Here is a 24,460-nt window from a genome sequence, read left to right as displayed (position 1 = left end):
CCTGGGCTCGGTGCTGGAGATGAAAGTGAGTGGAGGTGGAGGTGTGGGTGCAGGTGCTTAAATCTTTTCTCCCTCCACAGTGCGGGGACTGCTGCCTCCCTATTATGTGAGCACATTGAGCACAGCGGTCCCAGCCACTTCTCCCAAACAGCAGCACAGTAAAACCGGCACGGTGCCAATTAGGATGAATCAAGCAGACACATGCCTCTCGGAGAAATCCTGATGAAAGTGCATGTTGATGCCATAAATTAGTGGCGTACAATAGATTGTGAGGTGTTTGTGTGTAAATGTTTAATTAACCTGCTTGCCTACATCATTGCATCACTCTGCGGCTAAGGAATCAATCTACTTAGCAAACCATTTAACAATACGAGGCCTGCCTTGTATGACACGTTCACTGGGGACAGCCAAGCAGTTGTTAATGTCTTCAAATTAACAAAGCCATTAACCCAAGTGATAATGGTCGACTTCACGTGTGTGTGCAGGTTGTCCAAGGACGATATCTCAATGTGAAAGCCAGCTCTCATTTTCTTTATTGCATCAGGTGAGTTATCTGTATTTTAATGATCGTAAACACGCTTAAATCAGGATGCTAATGACCGGAGATGTCTCCAAACTGGCTGTGTTTAATTAGGGAAAAAAGAGGGTGTGTGTCTAATAGAAATGTTGATAATAATTAAAAGAGTTATGCTGTGCCGCAGTGGTAAAAACGATATTTATTGATATGCCTCAGCGCTCAGTGTTTACTAATTCAAATATTTAATCGTCGACGCTGCATGTGATTGTGTAAAATGTGAAAATATGTCGACAAATTTTAGCACTCATTAAGTGATTCTTTTTTTTTTTTTTTTGGCAGATTTGTATGCCACACGCCCTCCCGGTTTTGTTTTGTTTTTTTGGCAGAGATCACAGAACACAGAAGGGGCCATGATGACCCCATCCCAGAGGAGCCTGCTGTTATGCCTGCAAGGTAAATCGCTGGGCTGCAGAGGAGTTTTTTGATTTAATCACCGTGCTCCACAGTGCACAATGGGCACAAGGAGGAGATGGCAATTATAACGCCCGTGTCGGCCTGCTGTCCTGCCCGTGTGGTGATGTATTCCCCGAGGCGGCACAGGGAGATGGTGGCGGGGGCACCGCTACCATGAAAGGGAACAGACCCTCCCCCAAAAAAATACACCAGACGTACCATTCTGGCAAAAAGAGCCAACGATGAGCCCGATCAACAGAACGCGCCGCACGTTGGCTCCGTTTGAGCAGAGCACGTAAAATATAAGGTGCAGAATATTTATTGTGTTTTCTTTTGTTGGTACTTTTCTGTCTATCCAGACGATCCCGGCACCACACTGACCCGGTTTGAATATCTGATTACACAACGTCGTGTACAGCGGTTTCAGGTTTCCGTTTATCCTCACACTGCTGCCATTCACGCAGTCCAGATTTAAAGTACCCCTTTGATTGTATTGTTTATACTGAAAGGACAGGATATGGTATTATGATACAATATTGATATTTCCATAAATAAGTACTAGAAGCAGCTCGCGCTCGTACGGCATTCGCCCGACTTCTTCTTTCTGAGAGGAACTAGCTCAACAACTTTTCATATTGGATCAATCCTACAAGGAATATTGTTGTTTATTGGCAAACATCCTGAGACGCCGTCATACACAATAAAGCGGGCATGAATAATTAATATCCTCTCACACAAAATATTCGCTCACGCTCCAACGGTGTTTACTCCCCTGCAGACATCCATACTGAGGATAACCTCTGCTGTTTAGAGGAGCTCTGCGTCTCACTTCTCTGCTGCTGAATACTGAGAAGTTACAAGAGACACAGCGACAGCATAAAAGTGGCAGGAAATAGATCAGTCAATACACAGTTGCACTGTTTAAAGAGCGGCTGAAAAACACTGCGCTTGTGTTTTGGGGACCAGGAAATGTAGTGCTGTGCAGCTGGGATCCAGTGACTGCAGTGACTGCATGGGAAACAGGCTAAAACCTGCCGACAGGTGAGACAATCGTCACTTTCTTCCATTTAAATAAACGCAGCTTTAGGCGAACAGGATGATATGATGACACGCAAAAATGAAGATTTATTTAACAGTTCAGAAAATCCTTGACTAAACAAATTATTTTTTTTGTAATAATTGCATTTAGTTTTGTTTTCAATTCCTCCAGGCTTCAACTTGGCCCTGTCTTTGTTTGGCGCCCCCCCGTGCCGTTAACATGTTTGGATTGGATTCCATTTGCACCGCGGATCTCCGGCCGCTCCTTTTAAAATGACTCTTATTATTTCTAATGCTTGCATTCAAGCATGCGCTCACATCCGGTTTAGATGAAAACCAACAGGCTTAGAAGTGAATTGTGTATACCTTAGAGAAAGTAGCCCAGTTGGATCCCGTAGACCAGGAACAGCTGAACATGGAGCAGGCGACTGACTGATGGAAGATGGTGCAGCCCCGGGGAGATGTCTTTGTGGGAGAAACGACACTCCCATCGTAACCGTCTCGGAAGTCAATGCTACATCACTGTCAAACTCACAACTCGCTTCTCACATTTTCTTTTATCCCCCCCCCCCCCCCCCCCCCATCTCTGCATTCGAAATCATTCCCACAGCCTACAGCTACGAGCGCACACTTTTAGTGCACGTCCGCTCTAGACGGGAAGTGTGGGGGGACGGGGGCGCATCCTGGGCCGTCCTCACCAGGGAAAGTGACAGCCAGGATAATTGGCACTAATCAAGTGACTGGTTGCATGGAGGGAATGTCGCTATCTGCACAGAGCGAGACGCAGGGTTGACCCACGGAGGCAGTGCCCAAGGCCCTCGCTCTCCTGCAGTAGTCTGTCAATCTGCGGCGCGTGGCAGTCGTCATCTAACAGCGCAGAGCCTTTGGTCAATATGCAAAAAAAGACAAAAGAAGACAGAGATAAAGAACGAGCGAGTGAGGGGGTGGCATGGAACGGAGAGAGGGAGAGGAGACGTTTCCTGTCTCACATTAAAACTGGGATGTTACAGAGTGCGCACTACATTATTCTTTTTTATAATTCCTCTTACAGCTATTGCTTTGAATTGCAGAGGACTTTTTGTCAAGAGCGAGAAGGAGATGAATCAAAAATTCATCTGAACAAGTTCTGCATCGGGTGAGGCGAACGCACCTCTGGTGGAACCAACATTTGCAAAAGTTCCATCTCCTTAAGCAATTATTAGCGGTGATAGTTTGACATGTACAAGCGTTGTCAACAACTGACTTTAAACAAAGTACAAAGAAGAAGTAAACACTGCCTTGGGCAAAATTAACTTGGGGGACTCGCCACCTCATGAATTATAAATGGCCATCTATTGCTGCAGCGAGCGCTGCTACCAGGAGGCGCGGTTCGTTGGAATAGAATAACCTATTTTCAACACATCTGACAGTGAGGCGCTAAGGAATGCAGTTCAGGGGGAAAAAAATGAGGCTGTTATTTAGCAAACGAGTTGTGTAATTTCTAAATTGTAACAAACTAACCGTGGAGTGCCCTCAGGGATTTGTGTCATCTGCCTATACATGTTCGCCAGCTAACTGCCATTCACTTGCAAATGAATTCCCTTCGCAGAGCACATTTTAATCCGCCCAATTAGCAAAGTGGCCCGTGCATAAAAGCTTAGGTTTTATCTCCTTAATCTGCACCGCCCTGACGCTGCCTGGAAATATCTGAATTTGTGCCAGCTAAGATTTTATTCAGTCAGGATGATTTTGACTTGAACTTTCATTGAGGGTCCCTGCAACGTGCGCTGCGAGGGCTGACTCTCAGAAGAGGCATGAGTTTGAACTCGTCACCAGAGGAAAATCCTCAGGTTCCGAGCGTCTCCTCTTCACATACCTTCAGAGTATTTCCTTTATCAATATTCTCAAGGTGGAAGTGTGGCGCATCTGCTGACCCCAGATGACAAAGACGAGGGATTGGAGAACGCTCCCAGACGCAGCAGCAGCAGGAGCCACGAGGAGTCTGGCTGGTCAACAGTGATAAACGGAGGCAGCATGTCCTAACCAGGGACTTGTGCCCGCCTGTGCCTTGTGGGCAAAGGTGGAGAGATGTCTGGATTGGCACCTCTCTAGATAACCGGCTGCAATCACTGGAGAACTGTGAAGCCTGAAATGAAGCGAGTCCCTGTAGAGCGAGCCGTGCACCAGCGGCTTCTTTACATGTGCAGAGGCAGTAGATGCTCCTTGAGCAGAGAATTTAGATATGGGATTCCTCTAATTTGTAGATTATAGAGTCTGATTTATTTTTGATCATATTGGAGAATGAGGTTCCCTCTTTTATCTCATATAAAATGTATTTATTTTTTGTCTAATCCAGAATGCACATTTTCTGTCCTGCCAGATAAAGAGTGACGGTGAGACTGCAGCAGACACACACACTCTCCAGAAATCGTGCAAAGCTAGGAATACTTTATCTGGCTTTCAGCGCACACACATCACGACAACACCGGAGACACTTCTTCCAACCAAACAGCTTCTTTTTCCTCCTCTATTCCTTTTTTGAAATTTGTGTGTCTTTGCACAGCATATGCGGCTCCATCTCATCTTCAAAAGATCAGAAAATATCATCTTTTTTTTTTACAGCGTGGAAATAAGTACACAGCTGAATACAGTAGGCAAAAAAAAACAACAACAACACTGTGATCTGGTTCTACAAACACCATGATTGGCAGGCGTGTGGCACAAAGCGGGATTCAAGCACAGCTTCACACATTAATTGTAGCCGGCGTTAAAGGATGTTAGCCAATATATATATATTCAATGCTCCCTTTTTAGACTCAGTTCTGAGGAAGTCACTCTTCAAGCATGGCGGCGTTTTGTGAGCTCGCACTGCCGCAGATTTCAGGAGACTTGAAATACCTTTTTTCAGTCGCAGCGTCACTGCAGAGCGGCATCCTCCCCCGAGCTGTTTATTGGCAACACAATAAACTAAAATAACTTCCGTTTGTTTTGAATTGAAAGTGTTCATAAATGAAAATAAACAGCACCGCAGCTATGTTCTCTTCCAATATGTTTTTTCCTCTGACAAATGAATGCGTATTTACTTTGGCATGCCAATGTTACATTTTTCTCCTTATTTGACTCGAGAGGTTTTGATGAGGTCCAGAATGATTTATTTATCGAGCCCGGTCGAGCTGACGCGCTTTGTTGTTTCTGGCCTTCAGTTACGGGCCTATGCTAATCTGACGAAGGTTTGGTGAAGAACTTTGCAGATCAAAGTGTCCGCGCGCTGATGAAAGGACAGCGAGCACAACACTGCATGACATTAGCAAGGTGGAGTTACTTCCACTGACTCATAATTGTCCAACATGCCTGGGAGATACACAGATGAGTTCACGGGACACCAGGAATCCTCTCTTGTTTTGCATAACACTCATCTTTGCGTGGCGGTGCGGGGGGGGGGGGGGGTGCCCAGTGATCTTCCCAGTGTCTCCAAGTCATTTTGTTTATCATTCAAACCTTGTTCCATTATCCATGAGGGGATGGGAGTGATGTGTCGGTGTCCCTTTCTCGTTGCTCATCTTTCGGTCGGAGCTTACGGCGCTGCACCTGTCCATGTCACACATGATCAGAGACAAAAGGGGGGGGGGGGGGGGGGTCACGAAGCATGCAATCACTTTATTCCTACAGTTTCATAAAGGCGACCCCACACACTGGCCGCATTTCTGTGTTTTATAATTAGGATAACAAGGCCGGGGTCTGGAGGTGCATTTGAGGACGTGCAGACTTTGGGACTTTGATAAAACGTCAAGCAGACATGAAGGGACTTCAGCACTTGGTCTTTCACTCAGGCTTGTGTTTATGCTGCATGCAGTGAAAAGGGTCTCCTCGTAGGAATCCCTTCGCCTTCATGACTCTTCCATGTGATTGATTATTTAGTGGAAAAACTCTGCAGCTCAAATCATTGTGAAGCCAGCAAATAAAGTCAAACAACAAGGGAGAGAGCAGGTCTGAGGGAGGGGAAGATCTCCAAGTGCTTTTGAAGCGCGCCAGAGTAGCCAAAGGCGAGTGGAGCTTCTCGCTTTCATATCAACCCTTTTTAATATTTCTCCCCCATTTTAATGATGTGCTTCCTATCCTTGAGTAAAGTTCTTCATAGCCAGTCTTTTTTGCCAGAGAGGATTTTTTTTTTTTCTCTTTGAAATAAAATGTAAGTATATATTTAGTCTCCTAGTTTAGAGGCTTACAGGCCAAGGCAGAAATTCAAATTTGTGCTTTTATGAATATTGACGATTGTCTGGCTGTCGCCAAAATGTTAACAATACATTAATAAACAGTGTGTGACTTCTGCTCACAAGGATTCGCTGGGGGAATACGAAGTTTCAATTTTTTAAATTAACAAAAATATAACTTTCATGCATTTTAATACTTGAAGTAAAGAGATGTTTGGCTCACTTTCATCCTCTGTGAAATGTGCATGTAAGGAAATTAAAGGACATGAGTAAGTGTGAACGAGCATGAGGGTGGATACATCTTACCTGAAGACTTTGCATAAAGAAAAATCAAATATTGATGATGATACCGGGGAAACTTAAAATAAAAATAAAATTATGAAGTTAGAGCAGCAGGCGGCAATCGTTACAACACCTCAATGTGAGTGTGCTTGAAAGAACGTGTAGCCAGGAAAATGGACGAGACGATTGTCGCGTCTACAAGAAAACTGACATTTCTGTCTGTATTTCATTATAATATAATATAATAATATAATAAATACAGACCCAGATAGATTTAAAACAACTCGGTTAACAGGAGCTAATGTGGCATTGTCAGTTTCTCCCTTGTGCCGGTCCCAAAGCCGGATAAATCGACCGCCAGCAGCGTTATTAACCCACAGGAAGCTGCTGGAAATTAAATTACTGTGGGTCTAAGAAGAAGAAAAAGAGGAGGAAGACGGGTGCATCAACAGCGAGAGAAGAAGGATGGAACTACCAGGGAACAGGACTAGAGGTCGACCCAGGAGAAGATACATGGACGTAGTGAGGGAGGACATGAGAGTGGCTGGTGTTGGGGAGGACGATGCAAAGGACAGGGTGAAGTGGAGAAGGTCGGTTTGCTGTGGCGACCCCTCAAGGGGCAGGCTGACAGTAGTAGTAGTAGGTAGTAGTAGAGTAGTAGATATATTTAAAACATTTACTGCAAACCAAAACTCTATCGATCTCGATGGAGATCCAGAAAGAAAACCAGGAGAGTTATAGTTTACAGTCTAACAGCAGCAATGTTGGTTCTGGAACAACAACTTTTCAGCAAAGGTGTTAAAAGGGAAATATGTATAGAACAGCCCCCCCCCCCCCCGATGTTTTAAGACAGAGATAGCCACTGGAAATAAATGCTGCTTCAGTCTCCCTCTGTCTCTGGGCATAGCTTTGATCACTCCCACCTCAAGACTTATCCTGGAGGGAGCGCTGCGCTCCTATTCTCCATGGCCAATCACACTTCCTGTCTTTGTCTTTACGTGCTTTAGACAAGCATCAGATAGAAGCGCAGGAACAGATTTGCCCCGAGAACCTGGAGAATAAAGCCCCCCCGGTTGTGCTGTGGCTCGTCTTCTCCGGCGGATTTCCTCATGAATATTTCCGCTGTTGCTGGAATGGTGGTTTTCAACTCGCTGCTGTTTTATGAGTGTGTTTTCAGAAAGTAAAAAGAAAAAAGACGAGTTAAAGGTGCTACACTAAATGTCTGTCTGTGGTGGATTGTGTGTTTTTTAGCTGCACATATAAGAGAGGTTGGATCAGCCAGGTCACCCGGCCTCGTTCCACTGAGGCCTGGGAAACCAGAAGCAACGAGACACAAGGAGTGAAATGGTTAACAAAAGAATTCCACACGCAAAGCAGATTCTTTGGGTTCAGGCTCTGCTTGTGGCAATTTTCACCAAGAAACTGTGCTTTGTGTATTTCGAGCTAGCGCACAATAGACCGCTTCTGCCAGAAGCCAAAACAAACGAAAAGAATTAGACAAAAATCTGTGGAGGGGGGGGGGGCAAAAGCTCTGAAAACCAGCTTGTGTTCTACTTTTGAACTGATTTCCATATCTATGGCCACCTGAGGGAGGTCAGGCAGCTCTGGCCAACTTCTGCAGCGGGACAGAGACGAATGGCGGCAGGGAGACAACTCTCGCTCCGTCCTCGGCGACACCCACGCCTCTCGCCATCCTCCCTGGATCCACCGAGTCTCCCGCACCGATAGGGAAATAGATTGCTGTAGAGAAACTGAGAATTTCCTTCTATTTCTTCCTCCCATTTTTTTTTTTTACCCTTCTCCTGCTTCAAAGCGTGCACGTCGCTGCGGTGCCCCGGGGTTAATTAACATGAACCAAACAGCGAATGATCAGAGAGAATGGGAAATCTCCAAAGGTTAAGTGTCATGTGGGAAACGTGTTGTCAGAAGACGAAGACGAAGACGCAGACGCATTCACAATCAAATGAGAATGGAGCATCTCGGCGGGAAGAAAATTGTAGACACCTTTCCAAAACTTTGCATTTCTCCTGTCAGAAGAGGAAAAGCTTCCAAACCGCGTCTGGAATTTCATGACACTTTGATGCAGAAAACAACTCTGCAGTAATTTCTGGCTACTTTTGCTGTATTTACCCTGTTATTTATTTGTATTTTTTAAATGCAATATAATTACTACTACTTCTTTAAAATAAATATACACAACACAGTTCTCTCAATAAATAAGTAAAAGCTCATGCAAGGGAAAAAAAAATAACCGCTCCATCAGAAAGTTAATCACTGCTTTTAAAAACTACTCAATGAAATTGGGTCTCCTCTTGTTTTATCCCAGGAGGGGGGGGGGGGGATGTCTTCATGATCCACAAATATCCTGTATAGCATGTCTTACTAGTGAAAAAAGTACAATTCCTCTCTGTAATAATTAACATGGGCTCCTCTTTCTCCCTGTGGCTTGTCGCTGACATTTGGTTCATGCTTGAGTGTCTGCCGAGCTGATTTCAATCTCTTGCATGAAGGTGAGGCTGTGTGTGTGTGTGTGTGTGCGTCTGTGCATGTGAGTCCACCGGCCAGTCTCACAAGGACATTGGTGACGGGGGCCTGCGTTCAGCAGATGGGATTAAGCATCATGACAATATGGATTAGAGGCCCACTCAGTCAATCCCGAACTTCCAACAGGTTATTGCTCGAAGGCCAAATGCTGAAAACACAAATGATTCTTGTCAGCCTGTTCGTGTTCCTGCACAACCGCATCATATCTCACCTACATTCTAAACACACATTCTGACAATCCCTAAATGTATCACACGGATCTCTATACATTTGTCCAAAGTGACACGCTGCATTGATTTACACGTCACCCCATCCTCCGCTGCAACAAGCCTTGTTTTACATTATTACATTATGTATGCAGGCTGGAGTATGGATAATGGATGAATCTAAAGCAAAGCAGTTTAATTAGCCACCATCATTCTGTCTCACCTTGCTGCGGCAAACACGTCTTATTAGCCGCGGTGCAAATCAACATTAATATGCCACACGTAAAGACTACTTATCTGCTTCTTGGTATATTATCGTCATTTGCTGCTGCTGCAAAGCACATACACCCCAAACTGATCCAATAGCATGTGCAAACAGCGGAGGAGCTGCTGACGCTGGGGCCAGACCATTACAACCACTTCACAGAAAATTAGCGCCAGTGCATCTGGCTGGAGGCCACACGGCCCCGTCAAATGATTAAACCAGACACACACCGTATGGGTACAAGCGTCCTGGGTGATACAAGACAGAAAGCGGCACCTCAATAATGTGAGTCAGGCTGTTGATGAAAAACAAAGTGGATCAGAACAATCTCCCGGTGCTTTGTCAAAAGAAAGAAAAGAAAAATTCCCTTTTGCACCTTTGGCAGAGCCACGAGGGACAGGACGGACACGGGCGGGGGGGATGAGGCTGTCTCTGAGGGACGACTGAAGGAGGAGAACAGTGGATTTTTGGATGGTAAAGTGTGTAGGTTATCCAGCTAGGGGGCGTTCTGTTCCTTTCAGCACATGGCAATAGAAGAGGAAGCTTCAAGCAAAGAGGAACGTCAGCATCCAGTCCAGCCCCGAGCATCAAATACTGCTGATCTGATCAACTCTACAAAAGTCTGGGTATCTCTTCAACAAGCTGGATTGTGACCAGACATTACACACGGTTGATTGAATGCACCTTTTTTTTTTTTTTACTGCATTTGCAACCTTACGTGTGCATGTTGTATCAAACAGGTTGAAAGGAAGCAGGAGACCGGCGTTGGGCCTCTGAGTGAGAATTCTTTGGGCTCCTCAAGATGACAGGAGCTGAACTCTTCAAAGACGTAAATTGTGTTGGGCGTACACAAAGCTCTTTTATAAACTCCTCCATGTCGAGACTTTCTCTCTGACTGCAGATGGACTGACTGCAGCCAGAGCCCAAAAGGAGACAGGCCTTATTCTGCTCTCTTATGTTCTTTCAATTACCCATCTTGTGCACAAAGGAGGCCGCCTGATGGCATGACGAGTGCGCAGCGCTCTTCTGCCTGTGCTGTTTGTCTCGCATTTGAGCCTCATAAAGGGAAGCGGGCCTGACGATGCCAGAGGCGGAGGATCCGGCTCTGCGGTCTGAGCAGAGAAACATCAGCGGAGCGTTATTCTTCAGAGGGAGATGTCCTTCAGTGTGGTGCCAGCGCTCCCTGGGGCAGCCGCTGCATCAGACGCAACCTCTTATTTACCATATCCAGGATCTCTCCGTGCTCTTAACGAACCAGCACATTCAGCAACCCCCCCCCCCCCCCCCCCAAAAAAAAACAAAGGACCCACGTTCAGCGAAGAAGATGAGGTTTCGCTGAATTAAATAATGATAATTAAGAAAATATTAATCAAACGCCGTCTCTCTCTCTCTCTCTCGGCTGTGGAGCTGTGCAGAGGGAGCAGGTCCTCCAGCTCAGCCTGTAGGACTTCTCATTTAGAGCATGCCTGTGACCTATAGGGCTGCAGGCAAACACACAGATGCACACAATTAAAAGCAGACCTCGGTGGCCCGCTACTCTATAATTAAACACCCTTTGGTGCCGATTCTACGCCGGGTTTAGATGTGTCTCACGTTGGGAGACACATTGGAAGAAATGCTCAGAAGTCGCTGGCTGTCGAAGTTGCGAGTTCTGTGCAACGCAATGAATTAATAAAAAGCACAAACTGATACCTTCCTGATGTGCGGTTGGCATGTCTGGGGGGGCCGGCAGCAGCTAGCACAGCTGTACAGTGAAACTTTAATGGTGCTGGGCGCCTCCAGCAATGCCTGGGCTTTGTCTCTGAGATGAAGGCAGGAGGTCTCCACATGTTCCATCTAACTGGGACAAAGGTTGGACAAGGGGACAGGGATCTGACCTTTAGGGCCGGCACCACCGGGATGCAGCGCCCTGACAGCTGCACGGCGGTCGCTACCGCTTCGTGCCAGAATTGATTATCATTTCCGAAAGAGCAAATGATCAGAAATCTTTGCTCGATTGCAAACGTGATTATGTGATTATGCGGCGTTATTCTTCCCCTGTTAGGCGTCAGAGTGTTTGTCATCTGGCGCTAGTTGTTATGGTAATGAGAGGTATTCCATCTCCGCTGCAGCATGCCCTGTGTTTGACATTCATGGGGTTAAAGTCCTCTGAATGATGAAGTGCCAGCGTTTGGGACAGTAAATTGCATCGTTTCAATTGAGAAGAGAGTTCCCCTTGGGTCTGCTGGAGGTCCCCACGGGCTGGCCTTGAGCAGAACAGCATGTTGTACATCCATATAAAAAAAAAAAGGAAAAAATATGGTGGCGCTTTCTCCTTTATGATGCAGAGATTAATCTGTCACTACATAAATCTCACTCCCTGCTGAGAGAAATACTGTTTTACCTTACTTTACACCATATTTTATCTTTTTATTGCCTATAAACATAAACCATCACAAAGGGCTAATGCCCTCATCAATATTATTACAAAATGATCATAAATCCAATGCCTTGTTAAAACTTGAAGCCATCTCTCTCCTCAGCTGCTCAACCAGTGAAAATATTAGACAGAAGCATTATTTTATCGGGCAGCTCCTCGATGCTCTTCTATTATATTACGTTTGAGCCACAGCACTTTGTTTTCATTAGATTATTGTTTCTGTGCACTTCCTCTCACATCCTCTTCCTCTTTGCTGTGTTCAGCAGCACTGATCTTGCCTTTCGGGGCCATTTTTTTCTTCTTATACTTCAGTAGAAATGCCTTGACAACACTGTGGTGGTTACTTCATCCTGAGAGACCACAAACTAAACAGCAGAAACATGCTGTATAGATGCTTGTTTAGTGGTATGCAAATCATCTTTGCCAGGGGTAAAATTAACATTTTTAATTAAAATATTAGCGCCAAACAAACACAGAAAAACACACTAATGATTAAATCATCTTGACGGATCCTCAGTATAAAATGAAGATGACTTCTCATCTTTGCATGAAAATCTGCTGTCCAGATCTCTTTTCATTGTCATGAAATGCCAAGTTCGCAAACTGCGAAGCTGAGCTTTTGAATTGAAAGATATTTTCGTGCGATTTTACAAAGTAAAAAATCTTCAAAAACGTTTATATTTCAATCTCATGTAAAATTAGATACAGTAAATGGCTGTAGATACAGAAAATAGCTGTACAGCTATTTTCAATTATTGTCACCAAAATATCTTCCATTTTCTATTTCCAATATTATGTAAGTAAATAAAAGATTAAATGAAATAAAATAATTTTAGAGCAAATATTAGATTGAAGAATTTAACGTGTCTGCACTTCTTGATTGTTTTCAGGCCGTTCTGAGAATCAGAGGAGCTGGAGTCTCCTGCTGCTGCTTTAAATGTTACTATAGTACCCTCTAATGGCCTTCTGAGCAAACACCAGGTAGTAAACGGCGAGAAACGCGTCGAAACTCTGTCAGAGCACCTTTATTGCCTTCTCAGCACAACAACATTAAACCGGAATACAGATTTATTCATGCATCAAAAAGATCTCTTTGAATGCCGCGCACAAGAAAGGAGGATGGGCTTTTTAAAGTGTGATTCTCAAAAGCCCATCTTTGTGTTTCTCACGTCTCCGGTTAACGGCAGCGAGGCCCTTTCAACACTGGTGCCGCTGTGGTCCACACAGGCTGAGCAGAGCCTTCTGGTAGTCCCCCTTGGTGTGCTCCTGCAGAAACAAAAGGGGGGGGTCACTGGGTCTGCATGACAGTACAAGTGTTCCTGCAGGGAAGGATGCACGACGCGTTTACCAGGATAGTCTGTTGCAGAGATTGTCCAAAATGGTCCTGGTATTCCGAACAGATCTTCAACAGATCCACTTCGCAGCGCGAGACGATCATTCTGGTCACCAGCTTCTCTTTGGCTCCTTTGCTCTGGGCAGACAGGCGCAAGTCAGCAATTAAAGTTGCATGCGAGCAAAACTTAATTGCAGCAGCTGATGCAACACCATGGTAAGGGACTTTTGCTAACTTTGAACATTGTGTTCCTGCAGGAAAACAAGCCAGCCTCTTAGAATAGCCACAGCCCAATATGAAGAAAGAGAGAGACGATCTTTAGCTACCTTCATGGCTTCATTCAGCCTTTTGGCAAAATAAAGTTGTTTGTTCTCAAAGCACTGAACTGGAACCACAGGAAAAGAGAATCAATGTCACACGAGCACATCGGCCATTTGACAGATGAATGTCTAATCAAATGAATCAGTTTACCGAGCACCAGAAAGGACTTCTGTAAATCTCCTTTGACTTCTTTTGCGATGCTCTCCTGCATGTCGTAGGGGCTGTAACTCTTGTACCTCTGAAACACTAAGAAACAGAGGAAGCATATTAACCAAATATGAAATAATTTTAAATCACTCGTGGGTCAAATCAGGTTCTCTCTTACCTTTCCGCAGGTGGGGAACACTCCTCCCGGTCATAATGGAGATCCAGGTCGCCACATCGGTTCCTTTTTCCTTTTTTACTCCAGCCTCATAGAGAGCCTGAGTTAAAGATAAACTAAAATCATTAAACACACCCAACTCAAACATGTTGATGATGCTGATCCTTTTTAAATATAATTGTTCAAAACCTAAGCATTAATATCTAACTGAATAACATACGTTTAGTATTTATTTAGTAGTTGTTTGGCAAATCTAAATTAGACAAAATTGTAGGAATGAGCTTGTGAAGTAAATTCAATCAAGGTTGTTTTGAAGAACGATTTAACGTCTCTCCTCCTCCATATTTCCTCAAATAAAATGATGTTGACTTCATGCTCCACAGATTGACTGACAATGACTCACTCTGGCATCCTCATCTATCTTCTCATTGTCCACCACGGAGGACGGCTCGGCTCTTTTGGTCTGCACAGAAACAAGACATTCCTCAGCTTGGTTGGTTCAGCGAAAGCTGGATCATGAAGACAAGCAGGAATAAATCCCACCTCCACCAGAGCCAAGAGGAGCTTAGCGAAGTTCCCAGAGGTGTCGCCTTCGACGTCTTTACGCAGCTCCTTTTTGTACACTGTGGGAAATAACGGTTTCAGTTTAGCTGTGTTTAAATTACCACCGAAAACAAACAGGAAAAAGGCTTTTGATGACGGTATAGACTCTGGTTCTGGTCCTTTATGTGTAAAGACACAATGGACTTACTTTCAATGTAGACCTTCTTGATCTCCGACAGCTCACTACTGCTGCGTGAGCACAAAAGCTCCATCAGCTTTTCCTCATCTGTTCCTAAACCCTAAAAGAGAAAGAACTCTCTAGTCATTTTCTTTTACAGAACACTTTCCATCCCAGCAGTAGAGGGCAGCAAAATCTTTCAACTGAATTCACAGAGCTGTGCTCATCTGCCGTACCTTCACAGATTCCCTGATTTCTGAGGCATCATACTGGGCCGTGCTCTTCATCAGGCCGAGGATCAGTGCTTCCAGAGACCCAGACAGCGCCCCCTTCAGGGCTGAGACAATGTCCTGAAAATTGAAAAAGTGTTACCTGAATGTCTGCCCCCCCAAATGTGGGATTTCCTGTCAGGTTCTACTGCACCTTCTTTGATCTTCTTTCATAAGCAAAAGCAATCTCCCTCCTTTGAAAGTAGGTTCGCTTTGTGAGGACGTCGATGATGGTCTGTTCATCCACTCCTAACGGTGACAATTAAAAACGAAATCACGTCATCAGCCAAAAGGAGGTGTAATTAACAATTAACACATCAGGCATCCTGGCAGCACTGAATAAGTTAACAGACACCTCCACCTTTTGGAGAATACCTGAAGGATAACACATAAATGTATTGATTATAATCCAGCAAAATTGTATCATTCTGCATCCTGACAGCTTTTACACTTTTGGGAAGTACATATTTTGATGCTTTAATATAATGCCTTCTCTAAAACACAATTATAAATTCCTAATTTGTTAGCATTTTTTGAATGCTCAAGTACAGAACAGTGATATATATATATATAAAATAATTAACAAACAGTTTGATTCATCATGGGATAGTCACAAGTTATTTTCTCTTCATATTTCACTCTAACAAAGCACATATTTCACTCTAACAAAGTGGCTGGATGCCTGAACAACATCCAGTCAGGCTGCTTCCTGGGGCTTTCAGCAAGCAGTCAGAACAGAACCCTGCCAGCATTGTGCCACAGAGCTGGAAGCGTTCCCAGCATGGCCAAAATCATTTAAGGCAGGATGCTGTCTCACAAATACCAACTACTCATCTACAGGGTAGACGGTTTTTATTCTGGGCAGCTTTGCATCTTGCCTTTGGTTTTGATTGCATTCTCTATTCTGACGGCATCGCTGTCAGGGTCAAAGTCCTTAGCTGGTACCACAGTGGGGTATTTGGGTTCATCAGACTGAGGACAGAAGACAAATGAGATCAAACTGATGTCTCGAGATAAATATACTGCAGTGCAACTGATGTACTGAGTGAGAAAGAAAAGGTTTGAGATTACCCCAATGCTGAGGGACAGCTGGCCCAGAAATTCTCCTACCATAGCCATGATTATCCTGGAAAAAAAGCAACAGCAGATTTTACAACCCGGTTATCAAATCACAGATTGGCCTCAGTCGAGTTACACAAGAGGTCACGTTTGTGGCCTCAAGATATAATCACTATGAAGTGAAGACAGATGCAGAAAAAGGCAGCTCATTGTTTCTGTTTATATAAAAAAGAAAAAGGCCAGACACGCCTGAAGAACTCACCAACTCTCAAAAGCTTATGCAAGCGGACCCACAAACCTTACAGACACACCCTGGAAAATGTTACTGTCCTCCAGCCTGGCATTCAATGACGTTCTTCACACACACACACACACACACACACACACCAGAGCAGATATCCAGTTTCACCAAAACTCAAGGAAAGGAAAGGTTTACAGACTAAAAGGAAGTTTGGAAATCTCGCCCCTTTGAGCCTTTCAGCAAAGTAATCCCTCAAATCCAGTCAATCCACATTGAAGTGTCTTTTACACTGAACTTACCTCCACGGGACGAGAGGAGAGGAGAGGAGAGGAGAGGAGAGGATTGAGAGCTGTCCAGGGGAAGTTCAGGCAGAATGGACGTTGAAGTTGGACTTTTTCTGTAGCAGAGGAATCTCGTCCCTCCCCTTTTCCACTCACTCACGTCGCCACCCTTTTCCACAAGCATTTGCAGAAAGTTCAAGCGAGGCAGCTCAAAGTTCTAATGCTGTGATACAATAATAGTCTTCAAGGCATTTGGAGGACTTCAGTCAATCAATGTGAACAGATCAATACAAACACCAATAATACTACAGGCGCTGCTCGTGTAATTAGAGCATCATGAAAAAGCTTGATTTATTTCAGTGATGCCATTCTAAGAGTGAACCTTGCATATTCTATTCATTCATTACACAGACTGATATATTTCAAATGTTCATTTATTTTCATTTTGATGATTATAACTGACAACTAATGAAATTCCAAAACTCAAGCGGGTCAGGAAATTAGAAAAGTGTGCAAAGGATCAATATTGAAGACACCTGGTGCCACATGCTCATCAGCGAATTAACTCAGAACACCTGCGAAGGCCTTTGAAATGGCCTCTCAGTCACGGGGGAGACTTGGCAGTTGTCCAAAAGAGGAGGGCAAGACATAAAAGGTCAGTGCTAAAGAGGCTGGCTGGTCACAAGCCCATCAATAGAGGTGAAGGGAAGCAAAAGAAGTGAACAAGCAACAGAGGCGGCCGCGCCCTGGAGAGGGTTGTGAAAGAAATCCCATTGAAATATGTGTGGGAGCTTCCCAGAGCGGACTGCAGCCGGCATCGGTCCACTGCGTTTCCTGGAGGTCAGAGAGAACTTTATGGAGGCGCAAATGCCATTTTCCAACGGAACTTGGCGCCTACACGCAGTGCCAAACCTACCGGTGCCTGGTTTAAGCACCATCACCTGACCTGGGATTTTCATTAGTTGTCAGTTTTAATCATCAAAATATATGTGTGTAATGAATGAATAGAATATACAAGTTCAACTTTTTAATGGCATTACGAAAAAAAAGCTAAGGTTTTCATGACATTCTAATTAAATGACCAGCACCCGTCCACGTTTACTTCAGGTTTGTCAATATATAAAAAACATATAACAAAATAAGTCATGTTTGTGCCACTGATACTGTAAAGTGCTTTAGTGATCACATTTAAGGTCATTCAATTATGAAACGGACATTGTCAGATCTTCCTTTTCAGTTCAGATCCCATTCCGCTGCCGACATCGCACTGACAACGTTAAATCCTTTCACACGGGGTTCTGGACGGACTTTCGAATGAGATTTTTCATGTACTCGTTACGCCTGGCTGCACGATTCTTGTTTTTCTTCTTCTTCGACTTGCCTCCAGCTCCCTGGGCGATGGAAGACGACTTGCCGTTTGGCGGCTGGTGGGATAAAAAAAAGGTTGCATCTTTTACAAATCTGGCTGAAATACGACCAAGACTTCAAGCAAAACACAAAACATTCCAAACACCCAGGGTGCAGTTTTTCCAGTGAGAGCCGCTCTCTGTTATCGCTCGTCTTTCTGAGACAGGCATTCGATGAATGTCTCGCTCAGGAGAGCTCGCTGAGGTCCTGTTGATATTGCTGCGCTCTCCATTGTCCCGGTGAGTTTTGAGGTTGTGCAGGCAAATTAAACGGAAGAGTGCTGATTCAGCCTCTTTGATGAGAAAATGGCCACAGGCTTTGCACTCCCCATCTCTTTTGCTTGATGTCTGTCTAATAAAGGGTGTGGACGTCCCTGACATTGATAAACGAACGCTGTCCCTGGACCGTGGCGAGGTTTCAGCGAACACAGTACACACCTTTGAAAGGGGCTTGATTGGGAAGGAGCAGGGAATCTGCTTGTGCTTCTTGTGGAAGGGCAGGAGCACCGCTGGATCAACCGGTATCCAGGGTACGAGGATGGAGGAAGGAGGCTGTGGGGCACAGCTGTGGATCTGCTGCAGGTTGACTCCCGCCCGCGTCACTTTCCCGTTTGCCGCCTTCATTAAGGTCACAAACGGGTCCCCCGCCTTGTGGGTGATCAGGTAGCGCCCCTCCTCTAACCTACAAAAAAAATGAATGGAATCATCGTGGGCGTGTTTAAAACATAAAGCAACGCAATGAGACATGCGACTGGAATGTAGGTGAAAAGGGTCTGAGGAACGCAGAGAGCGACGCGTCCATTGTGTCGTTGAGCAGCACAAACACGAAAGGCCGACTCGTGTCACATTTGTCGACTCAGGCCGTTAGACCTGTTAATAGAATCATTTCATTGTCAGCCAGGTGTGAACGCCAACCTTCAGACACCCCGCTACTAACCAACTAGTCATTTAGAACTGAAGGAGCCTGTTGGATGAGAATGGAAACGTCTTCAACCGAACGTAAGCAAGGCCAGTGAGAGCTCGGCAACAATCTCAAACGAAACGACGACGACTCACCCAGTTAGCTTTTTCAGAAGGTGGTGCAGTATGTTCAGTGACTTAGAAGGCCTGTTGGTGGAAGAGACATGTAACCACGTCACAGCACGTCTGGGGCGGGGAGCTAATGTTCAGCACTGATTCTGATGATGAAACCAGCGGTGACGAAAAGGCCTGGACTCTCGATAAACTAAGACGACAGCCTCTACAGCAGGTTGGGCCCAATCATATGCGTGCAGCCCGTGTAATGGCACTCACTTGAACCCACAGGAGGTGTTCTGTTCCCAGTTGTCAGGCAGCTTCCTCAGCAGTGCTACTTTTGATGTGAACGCATTGATGTGAGCTGCAGAGACAGAAGGCAGGACGAAAACGCACCGAGGAAAAGAGCTAATGAGCTTCACTCCATCATCAATGCCATTCCTTGTACTTACACAGTAACTCGTGTGATGGTTTGCCAGGGCTGCTATAAAAATGAGCGGGTACGTCTACTTTCCCATCTCTGATCCCAGCTAGCAAAGCTTGCTTAAATTAATTTAGAGCCTGCACACACCTCCAGAAATAGACAATTGCTAATTCCTTGTCATCGACCACCACACAATGAACTTTGACCCACAATGCAAAGAAGGAAGTCTTCTTACGAACTGTCGTGTAATGTCTTAAAGTGGGACGTGTAACTTGTTGCTTTGAATAAAGCTCCAATGTTCGGGCTTCCTCACCGTTAGTGACCGTCGACCCTTTGGCCCAGTCTTTTAAACTGGACAACAGTTTTAAACTAAATAAAACTTCTCTTCAAAGGAATCCAGAAAACGTTAGCTTGCAGTCGAAACACTGATGATCCTGCCCAGAATGTAAACTATGCAAAAAAAAAAGAAATAATTCTAAGTTAAAGATAGAAAACTCCGGCTGTTTTTCAAACACAAAGACAAAGTTAACCCACGGCTCTCTCAATATACATTACGGGTATTTAAATAGAAATTAAAACAACATTTAGCTGAGCTCTGCACATCCTAATTCTTTGTAATTCCCCATAATCATGTGTGGCTGTCGCTATGGTAACAAAGTCAACTCAATCACTACACAGCCTCAGCAGGATGGTGAGTCATCTAAAGAGCGTTCCACTGGTTTGTGGGAGGATCTGTCATGCGGTCATGAATAAACCCTGTGAGCAACAGAACATTTTTCTTTACCGATGTACGACACGGTGCTGGAGTGGAGCCGCGTCTCGGTCCACAGCTCGCAAGCTTCACCGCTGCTCAGGCACTCGACACCATAGCACAATTGGTACTCCATCTTGGGCAAGACGTGCACTGGCAAATACTATTGAGGCAAGAAGCACCGGGCATGATTAGGACTGGGGGGCAAATGTTAAAGCTTGTACTTTGAAATGCAACAACAACGTTCAGGAGAACGGAGCCGAGCCTGCCGACCTGGTTCTGGCTGCCGCCGACTCTTCTGCTGTGGGTCAGTGAGATGGAACTGCGTATCATGAGGAGCACATCCTGCAGACTGTAGAGCTTGTAGAGCAGGTTGCCTTCCTCTGGGGCCTCGTAATCTTGTTCATCTTCTGCACCGGCCTGCAGGTCTTGTGACAGTATCTCTGCATGCAGGCGGTTAATATGTTAACCGAGCAGATATGAATTACAGAGCAGATAGGAATGCTGAAAATGTGATGCTAACTTTTGTGCTCCGCAGCGGTAACGTTGACCATTGGATCACGAGCACAGGGAGGAGTGGTCTCTCCGTCCTGGTTCTGGTTTCTCTCTAAATATGAGGACACGCAGGGCTTAACCAATGACACTGGATGGGGGTGAACGGCGGGCGAGCTGCCCTCTTGTGTTGTGTTGGAGCATTTGGCCGCATCACTGGCGGAGTTGAACATGGCGGTCTGCATGCGCAGGATCTCACTCAGCTGGTCGCCAGACACCTTTTTGGATCTTTTGGATTGGCGGCTCGGCCTCCTAGCTTTTTGAGGGGATGTCGCCTCTGATTGAAAAGGGCCGGACTCTGAGATGGCGGTAACTGGAGAGTCAGACGTACACGCCGTGGACTCGGCATCAGGTGGAATCACATGCGATGAAGCTGGAGAGACATCAATGACCAGCTTCTCGTCATCTGTATCTCCCGAAATATCAAGGTCATCTTCTTGGGAAGATTCTGGCCCCTCCCGTGCAGCTTTTGCGTCAGTGGTCTGACACTCGTCAGGCAGAATCGCTTTCTCCGTCATGGCGCCTCCCATTTCAGTCGATGACGTGTTCACTTCTTGTGGACCGTCGATACGCTCACCTGAGTTCTTATTTTCCTGTAAAGGTGGAGAACTTGTAGCGGTTTTACTCTTAGCACATGGGTCCTGTTCCTTCTGCGTCTCCTGCATCTTGGGCCTCTTACTGGCTGTGGAGTCTCCAAATGTCTCCAGGTCGACAAGGTCCACCTCAAAATCAATACCGTTGTTGTCGTCTTCAAAAGATACTATATTTCGTTGTGAACTCTCCTGATTTGGAAACACAAATGAACCAATCATGATTGATGACGTAATACCCCACGCTTGCTATCACGCTGAGGAACACGTCTACGTGTGAATCATACCTCTGGGAGCTGCTGATCACTGGCAGGAAGCTCCGTCATCACATGGAACACATCATTACGTCCATTCCTCTTGATGGAACGCTTCAAACTCTCCTCGTGGTAGACGCGACTCCGCTCTCTCACCGTCATTTCAGTCTTCTGAAGTGGCGAGTCTATAAAGACAGTCTTCTTTCCACCACTGCCTGTAAATGCAGTACATTTGCAATGAAGGTTGTGAACAACAGCGCCCCCCTGAGGCCATTAAATAAAAATACAAACTGTGTTCCACAGTACATTCATGCCTTTCAGACATTACGCTTTTGCTATGCAATATTCTTTACCCGTTTTGTGTAACAATGAAGCCACTTCTTGGGAATAAATGTGCTTCTCAACATTATTAAAAACACGACATCACAAATATGTGTATACAGTATACACATTGATATATTTATTATACATCAGGGTCACTACCTAATTAGCACATATTTTGCGCATTGTATTTTGGTAGTTTAGACAAAGGTTCAGAGTGATAAAATAATATATCTATAAATAATGTAATCCTGTACCTTTTCCTGGATTTAGTTTCACCCAAACAGGTACTTCCCATTTCTCTCCGAAGTCAGGGCCGTGGTTGTCGAGCAGCCTGACCAGGGCATCTCGAGTCAGACACACGTGAGGCTCATAATGAGAACACAGCTTCTCTGCATTGCTGTCACTGCTGATCGTCTGTAAAAAATAAAAAAAAATAAAAAATAAAGTCTCTTTTTAGATCTGCCAAATACACAAAGGGAACTAAAAACATTTAGTGGACGTCGATGCGTCCGCGTGTGACCCTGGCGTATTTCAGATGTACGATTTTTCAATGCAAGACATGAATAGGCTTGGTGTCTTGTGCAAAAACTAAAAGCGCTGATATGGAGTTACAATAGACCCGCGGTCATGAATCCCATTCTAGCAGTGAAACATCTTTGACTTACTTTATTGAAGTAATTAAAAAAGCGAGACAATTGCTTACAGCATGCACGTCCTTAGCTTTTTTAGCTGGAGGATTCACTGATGAAACACTCTGATAATCCGATGCAAGCTGAGCGTCAGCAGGCACTATCTGGTGGTCCGTAATATCCACACTGCCCTGGAGAAATAAAGGGTACAACAAATACGGAAGAGAGGAAGTGAATCAATACCAGAAGGCTGATTAAGCAATTCAACGCTCGAGTTGAAAAGGTTGAACAAAAAAGTGGACAGCGGCAATTACAAATTACTAAAGGATATGAAACAATAATCCCTCACGGACGAACACAGAGCTGATTTCAAAAGGAGGATACCATGATTAGAAGCTGTTTTTCAAAAGTCAGGGTAAGTCCCGGGTTGAACGTGCCCCCGGTCAGACTCGTCATTTCGTGGATCTGATAGAGCTGAGGAATTGTTTGGAGACACTCCAGACAGTCCCTGAGGAAATCCTGAAAACAAAATGATGGTTGCGTTTTAAAATGTGTGCACAAATGACCTCGGGGAAGACGATAAGGCTCATCAGTACCTCAGAATACTGCATAGCACCCTGGGATATGAAGTTGTAGTCGTCAGCACATCTTTTAGCCACGTCTTGGAGGTAACCGGTGAATTCCATCACTTCTTTGTTTATTCGTTCCATTAATCTCTGAAATACGGCGGATTGTTTGAAAACGTTACTCAACAAGGAATGTCAATATTAAAACACAAATGGGTAGCAAATGCTGGTACCTGCGGAGGAAGCACTGCTTTTTTACTCATTAAAATGTTGAGGTATGTCAAATGTTCCTTGGTGGACAGCCAAGACAATCTGGGGTAGGGCAGCCTCGGAGGAGGAAAAGGAGCGTCTGCATCATTCTCGGACTGCTTGAGGTTTACAGCGGCTTTGTTGTCATCCTGGCATTCTTCTGTACTTTGCCCCGGATTGTCTGCACACAGATCCTCAGTCGCGCAGCTACCCCAATGGGGCACATCCTTGCAATTGTCATCTTTAAACTTGACAGACTTTTCTGTGGTGGCAGAGCTGGAGGGTTTTGCCACCCCAACATCTCCCTTTTGGTTTATCCTGGCATTCTCTACAGGACTTTGAGAAAGAAAACGAAGGAAAGGATCAGGAAAAACATACAACAGCTAGCTTTCAAAAAAAAGCAGTAAACACGCACCCAAACTGAGGTACTCACTACCTTTGGAGAAAGGCCCACAGTTCTCTGATATTAGGTGCAAGGGAAAATTTGTCGTAGAGCTCTCTGGTAAAGGCAGGAGCGTCAGGGACCGGACGGTCCTCCCTTCATTAAAAGGAGATGACAAATGATATCGCAGGCTAGGCTTACATCGGGACAACGCTGGATATCTGAACATAACTGGGTGGGTGGATAGACAGATATGATAAAGCATTGGTTTCAAAAAAAAAAAAAAAAAAAAAAAAACTTTATTCACTTTTCAAGTATACAGAATATAATAACCAGCTTTTAGCCATTACATGGACAATTCTCCAAATTAAATTACATCTCCTCCTACTAGCATAATCTCGCAGTAACTTTCACAATATTACATAATATTATATTACATTTACTTACAACATACACCAGTAAACCGTTTTTACAACGAATTTAAATGTTATATCGCTAATTTTTCATACTAAATAAGCACAAAGTAAGATGAGGTTGAATCTGTAAAAAACAAATTGTACTTCGTTGAGCTGTGTACGCAGGTCCGTTAAATCTCTATCGTACAAATAGGTATTTGAAACAAAAGGTATGAATGAACAAACAAACAAACACAAATTACAAAAACATAACATAACACGACTGTCCGCTTTAAGCTCACATTCACTGTACGAACAGCAAACTGTAGCATGGCTAAGCTAGTTATCAGTCAGAAGCTCGATATTAGCTCGCCAAAAACAAATGGAGCCAAGTGAATTAAAACGTATGAATTGTCATAGTATTCCGCTAATGCGAAGATGTTACTTACCAAACTAGGTCCAT

The 24,460-nt window shown here is 44.7% G+C and overlaps 2 protein-coding genes across 3 annotated transcripts; both read right to left on the bottom strand.

The window, feature by feature from the left end:
* Positions 1-5,563: 5,563 nt before the first annotated feature.
* On the bottom strand, positions 5,564-16,801 carry LOC137893665 (annexin A2-like). Of its 2 annotated transcripts, XM_068739085.1 has the most exons (14): positions 16,480-16,801; positions 15,952-16,006; positions 15,759-15,852; positions 15,035-15,129; positions 14,848-14,961; positions 14,642-14,732; positions 14,434-14,513; positions 14,294-14,353; positions 13,894-13,990; positions 13,719-13,814; positions 13,574-13,632; positions 13,263-13,385; positions 13,084-13,180; positions 5,564-5,575 (listed from the first exon to the last, which is right to left on the bottom strand). In XM_068739085.1, the coding sequence occupies exons 2-13, from the start codon at positions 15,997-15,999 to the stop codon at positions 13,112-13,114; spliced, it is 1,026 nt and encodes a 341-aa protein (XP_068595186.1). In that variant the 5' UTR covers positions 16,000-16,006; positions 16,480-16,801; the 3' UTR covers positions 5,564-5,575; positions 13,084-13,111. The 2 variants fall into 2 exon arrangements, with proteins under 2 accessions (XP_068595186.1, XP_068595184.1); XM_068739083.1 differs by lacking the exon at positions 5,564-5,575 and having other exon boundaries at positions 12,934-13,180.
* Positions 16,802-17,605: 804 nt separating this feature from the next.
* ice2 (interactor of little elongator complex ELL subunit 2) lies at positions 17,606-24,460 on the bottom strand. Its single transcript, XM_068739715.1, has 15 exons — positions 24,447-24,460; positions 23,657-23,758; positions 23,205-23,556; positions 23,002-23,121; positions 22,790-22,924; positions 22,480-22,596; positions 22,031-22,190; positions 21,486-21,667; positions 20,580-21,390; positions 20,330-20,499; positions 20,090-20,219; positions 19,161-19,245; positions 18,924-18,974; positions 18,306-18,549; positions 17,606-17,885 (listed from the first exon to the last, which is right to left on the bottom strand). The coding sequence occupies exons 1-15, from the start codon at positions 24,458-24,460 to the stop codon at positions 17,748-17,750; spliced, it is 2,811 nt and encodes a 936-aa protein (XP_068595816.1). The 3' UTR covers positions 17,606-17,747.

This window comes from Brachionichthys hirsutus, chromosome 5 (assembly GCF_040956055.1).
Source record: "Brachionichthys hirsutus isolate HB-005 chromosome 5, CSIRO-AGI_Bhir_v1, whole genome shotgun sequence".
In the NCBI taxonomy this organism is placed as follows: Eukaryota; Metazoa; Chordata; class Actinopteri; order Lophiiformes; family Brachionichthyidae; genus Brachionichthys; species Brachionichthys hirsutus.
Note: the sequence above shows the minus strand (reverse complement) of the source record. Positions and strands in the feature narration are given on the sequence as shown.